Raw genomic sequence first — 5345 nt, 5'->3', positions numbered from 1 at the left:
ACGGAAAGTAGTAGTAGCAGTAAGATCCTATAAGTTTGCCCTAATGTTCATATTTATGGGGATAAAGTCCCATGCCTAGGGCGGGATTCGATCCCGTCTTCTCAATTACAAAGTAAGAGCCTTAACCACCAAGCTACCGAGGGATCTAACTGATTGGTCACTGGCTCACTGGCCATAAATCAATGGAGCAGTTGCAAATGGGTAAAAAATATTAATAAATGGTCGATTCCTATGTAAAAAGTTGTGAAAAATCCAAATCAAAAGGTCAAAACTCCGAAAAAATAACTGTAAAAGGTCGAAAATTCAATTTTTATTTTCCGTTTTAATGAAAGAGTTCAAAAATGTGTGACGTCAGACTTCAGGCAGTTGTCTTTTTCATCCGCTACGTAGCGCCAGTATGCAAGCACGTTTGCGGAGGAGCAGAAAAAATGCACAGAAACGTATGCGCACAAACACATTAATGTGTTGCCTGCGAAGGAGCTTCGCTTGAAACATTTGATGTGACGTCATCGCCTACGGAAACGTATGCCGTGATGTCAAAGTTCACGATTTACCGGTATTTTTTCGTAGCGCCAGTATGCAAGCACGCTTGCGGAGGAGCAGAAAAAAATGCACAGAAACGTATGCGCACAAACACATTAATGTGTTGCCTGTCTCGAGCTTTGCTCGAGACATTTGATGTGACGTCATCGCCTACGGAAACGTATGCCGTGATGTCAAAGTTCACGATTTACCGGTATTTTTAAATCGATTTATCACGGGATCTAGAAGTCGTAGAAGAAAAAGAAAAATTCCGTTGGTCCTCATTTTTCCTGCTCTATGACTTTGAAACATCACCCAAGTAAGCGCAACTGATCTATTTCCGTCTCTATTTACACCTGAGACTTAGTCTGTCTGAATCAAAAGTACCCAGTATGCCCGACACTCACGCTCAGACCATCTGACAGACGGTCGGAAGGAGTGTGACGGAAAAAGCTTGAGAACTAGGTCTGTCAGACCTTCTAAGAGACCTGGGTCTGAAGCTTTTCCCTCCACAAACGTTCCGACAAACCTGGGTGGGTCTGTCGACGGTGTGAGCGTGAGTAACCGGCAAAAGGGTAACTTAAGCAAGAATGACAGTCATTCGACGTCCGACTCACCCTAAACCTTTCGTCCTTGGTAACGCCTGTGAGATTATTGTGTTCTACTTTCATGAATGGAATGCTGACAGCGTAAAATCCTACCACGGTGGCTATATCTGAAAGCGGATGAGGAAAACAAGATTCGAATTGAAATCTGGAGGAAATCTCGACTAGAAAAGAGTCAATGTACGTGAAGAAGAATTTTAAAAAGAGTTTTTGCAAATAAATTAGCGTCCCGTTAACTGAACTCTTTAACGTTATTTGACGAAAACTCCGCACATGTCCTCCCTCGATTGTGTTCTACTTTCATGAATGGAATGCTGACAGCGTAAAATCCTACCACGGTGGCTATATCTGAAAGCGGATGAGGAAAACAAGATTTGAATTGAAATCTGGAGGAAATCTCGACTAGAAAAGAGTCAATGTACGTGAAGAAGAATTTAAAAAAAAGTTTTTGCAAATAAATTAGCGTCCCGTTAACTGAATTCTTTCACGTTATTTGACGAAAACTCGTTTCCGCACATGTCCTCCCTCGAGTTTTCGTCAAATAACGTTAAAGAGTTCAATTAAGGAGGCGCTAATGTTGGGTGCAAAAACTCACTATTATGCTAGACTAGACTAGTTTAACAAGCTAACACAAAGGATGCATTAGGTACACACTTCATGAATTGTGTGCGTGGTAGAATGAAATAATATCCTCAAAGGATATTATTATGTACTTTAAACGTCCCTGAGATAGGCATGGAAAGTTAAAGCAAGTAAAAACAGCAAATATGCATTTACTTAAACTTCATGGAATTATCTCGTCAGTCAATCAGGTATGAAAATTTCTGCATTACGTACCGTGGCCAAGTTTTCTCATCAGATTGATGTATTGTGAAACGAAATACACGAGAACTAATAAATCTTATAATTAAATTATCGTTATCTCTGTCCGGTAAACACAGATACAGAGTTATGTATGTGTTACGGGAAAAGTCCGACGAGCGGTAAATCCTAGGATTTCCCGGTAAAAATTAGGATTCCCCCAGATCTTTTGGCAAAAGTCCGAAATGAGTTATGTATGTGTTACGGGAAAAGTCCGACGAGCGGTAAATCCTAGGATTTCCCGGTAAAAATTAGGATTCCCCCAGATCTTTTGGGAAAAGTCCGAAATGATATGATTTTAGTCCGAAATGATATGATTTCGCACATTTCCCATGTTGCGTTGAGGAATCTTAGGATTTACCGAAATAAACCGGTCAAAGCCCAGAAAATAAGCATTCAAAGTTGACTCACATTTTGCTACTATGTTGTCAACAACTCCTATGGCAACCCGGAACTCCAAGAATTTCCTGAGGTGATTTGTCTGAAACAAAATCAGATCCAATACATAAAACATTCAAACTGAATGCCCGGATACAATTCTCAGAATTCCTGAGGTGATTTGTCTGAAACAAAATCAGATCCAATACATAAAACATTCAAACTGAATGTCCGGATACAATTCTCAGAATTACCTACCTAACAATAGCAATTTACTTAAAACAGTATACGGGGGGGCTATACCTACTACATACGTTTAAATGTTTTTCTAAACTTCATCAGCTGTACAAAAAATAAAATAATACAAAGGTCTCTTCAGGTAATTGATTTTCAATATCTTTATTGGATTTCTATATCCAGTAGTTTGATAGAATTCTTCCTGTTGAAATGTAGAAAATTCCTTTGACCATAAATCTAGGAACATTAAAGCGCCAAATTTATTTTGCTACAAACAGCAACACAGCAAGGAAAGGATACATTTAGGAGTTGTATTCACTTACCGCAGGTAGTCATTGTACAAATGATATGTTAGTCGCGTCCTGAGCCTCAGTTTTAACTCTCCGATACTCCACTGAAATGAGGGGGACGGATTTTAGTTAGAGTAGAATAGAAAGGGCATCTAGGCGGATTCGAATCACACTTGAAGCATGGGATTTCACAGTTAAAAAATAATCTTAGATACCTGTTGTTACAAATGTAGGAATTTTTGACCGTTAGACCATTTTTCCCCAATACTTATATACCCAAGGATATATTTTGAGAACTCTACACGTCAGCCTAAATTGATCCCGAATCTTTCCCGTTCTAAACTTTATTAAATAAATATACACCAGGGAAGCTTATAGTATTATGAAACCTTTTGGGCCTCCTATTTTGGCCTCTCTTTCCTACAAGATAATAAGGGTTGATAATGGTTAAAGGCAGCTGTTTCACTAGCTATAATATACTTACTTTGAGTACATTGTTTACAACTGAAATCTGAAACAAACCAACAGAGGAAAATACATTTAGACAAGTATCAAAACGAAAAGTTGTTCCTGGAACTATTAGTCATATTTATACAGCTACTTTACTCTTGGGTATGTTCAAAAAATACCTACTGCAAATACATACATATAAGGAAAAATAAGAAACAAAACGTTAAATCCAGTGATTATCTATTTTATTCGATTCAATGTCACCTGCTGCTCGCACTAACTATGGTAGCAGCATCATTTTTTGTGTTATCAGTAAAATCCAAAAAACTTGCACTTGTATCACTATCCTCATCATCACCATTACAATCATCATCTAATTTAAACACATTGGTCAAAGTATTCACAACACGAGATACGCTACGGCCTGATCTCTCTACAAGTCTTCCTAGGGAAGTTTCCGTATAGCAAAGTCCCACTAGGATACCAGACAGATGTCCTTTGAACGAAGCATTGGGTACCATGAGATGAATGATAACTAGTTCTATCCAGGGCGCATACACAGCAGGCACGCTGAAATTCAACAACTGGTGTGTGACATCCGGAGATTGTCGAGTCCTGATCGTCTTCATTGAGAACAGAACTGCTGAGAACCCAATAGCACATTGGTACAATTCTGTGACGTCATGATTCATCAAATAAATGACGTACGAGAGCATCACGTAACATACTGAAGTAGAAATGATAAGGAATGAGACAAGCACAACAAACTGGACACTGCCGAACATTCGCTCCAACTCCCGACCCTTCACAATGAGTGACACCATGTTGTAGTACAGATGCATGTCATCTCCATGCTCCAGAGCAGATAGGACGAGTCGCTTATAGTCGCGCTGGTTCAGAATGGTGTGAGCTGAGATACAAATACCCAGAGAATCCCATGGTTGAGCCAAGACATTCATTATGTAGAGGAGTGTTTGAATCAGGATGAGTGTTAGGGTTCCAGGAGGTATAAGATGGAACCCGACTGATAGGACTTGATAAAGAAGCAACAGAATACCAAGCTCACGACGGAAAAATCTTCTTGCCATTAAGGGAGACAAGAGTTAAACGCCACTCTCCCTTCTATGATGTTCAATTGGTTTACGACACTCACTGCTGTTTTGACAATTCACCTTCATAGGTTACATTCAAATTATTATGCTAGATCTACAGAAGTAACGTTATTCTTCCTCCTGCTCTTAATTTCACATGTATACTCAGAAGATATTTCATGTATTCAAATACTAATAATTTTGGATGGTGATTTGATAAGTTGGTAACAAAAAAATGATGATTGTGTAGTAACTATTTACCAAAATATTTTGCGTGTTGTAGTAAAATTACTTATTATGGCTAGTCAGTTGATTATAAAGAAACATTAAATTACTCTATGATAAGTGTGTGCGTGTGGTGTGTGTGTGTGTGTGAGACGTGAATGTTAAGAAAATACTTACAATGGGCATTCCCGCAAAGAAATACAGCAGTCTCTTCTTGAACAGATCTTTATCCATATTCACAATGGCTCTGAAAAAGACCAAAGGGGTGATTTCAATTCTCAACGTGGATACTTTGGAGATATTGAGATGAGCTCTACGGGGTCAACTATGAGTGACACAGCTTAACGTATTTCCAGTACCAGCCAAAACTTCATGTGAGCAACAAGTAACTGTCCGATCATTAGGTAGTAGAACTTGGGCTTGGTAAATACCGTCTCACTTACATACTTGGTTCATTTCCATCCAAAACTTAGTTGATTCTTTCTATAAGTTAGAAAGGATGCACTTTTTCACTTTTTCAAACATTGTGTTTACTGGTGATTAGGGCGCGCGGTAGCGCTCCGCCCTGCCAAGTCAAGAAAGTTTGACCGCAAGAAACTATCGGAATTATCTCACTTACGTTTCCACCATGGTGCCATTTTGGATCATCCAAATGTCACTGAGTGATCTGGCTACCAGGGACATAG

The 5345-nt window shown here is 39.1% G+C and overlaps 1 protein-coding gene and 1 long non-coding RNA gene across 2 annotated transcripts; both read right to left on the bottom strand.

Moving 5' to 3' along the window:
- Positions 1-1150: 1150 nt before the first annotated feature.
- On the bottom strand, positions 1151-2475 carry LOC113471913. The gene is made up of 2 exons (XR_003394434.1): positions 2400-2475; positions 1151-1237 (listed from the first exon to the last, which is right to left on the bottom strand). It is a non-coding gene; the product is annotated as an uncharacterized LOC113471913 (long non-coding RNA).
- Positions 2476-2502: 27 nt separating this feature from the next.
- LOC103520145 (ATP-binding cassette sub-family D member 3-like) lies at positions 2503-5339 on the bottom strand. The gene is made up of 5 exons (XM_026831380.1): positions 5279-5339; positions 4837-4906; positions 3378-3404; positions 2927-2997; positions 2503-2551 (listed from the first exon to the last, which is right to left on the bottom strand). The coding sequence occupies exons 1-5, from the start codon at positions 5305-5307 to the stop codon at positions 2503-2505; spliced, it is 246 nt and encodes an 81-aa protein (XP_026687181.1). The 5' UTR covers positions 5308-5339.
- Positions 5340-5345: the final 6 nt, after the last annotated feature.

This window comes from Diaphorina citri, unplaced genomic scaffold, assembly GCF_000475195.1.
Source record: "Diaphorina citri unplaced genomic scaffold, Diaci psyllid genome assembly version 1.1 scaffold3261, whole genome shotgun sequence".
NCBI classification, from domain to species: Eukaryota; Metazoa; Arthropoda; class Insecta; order Hemiptera; family Psyllidae; genus Diaphorina; species Diaphorina citri.
The sequence above is the reverse complement of the archived record's forward strand: the minus strand, read 5'-3'. Positions and strand labels throughout refer to the sequence as shown.

What these genes read in the sequence shown, in the direction of transcription:
- LOC103520145 (XM_026831380.1), bottom strand. Translation starts at nt 5,307, where the DNA reads ATGATCCAAAATGGCACCATGGTGGAAAC. An exon ending in TCTTTGCGGGAATGCCCATT is followed by an intron (nt 3,405 to 4,836) that starts GTAAGTATTTTC and finishes GGTTTGTTTCAG; the next exon opens with ATTTCAGTTGTAAACAATGT. An exon ending in TTGTACAATGACTACCTGCG is followed by an intron (nt 2,552 to 2,926) that starts GTAAGTGAATAC and finishes ATTTTGTTTCAG; the next exon opens with ACAAATCACCTCAGGAATTC.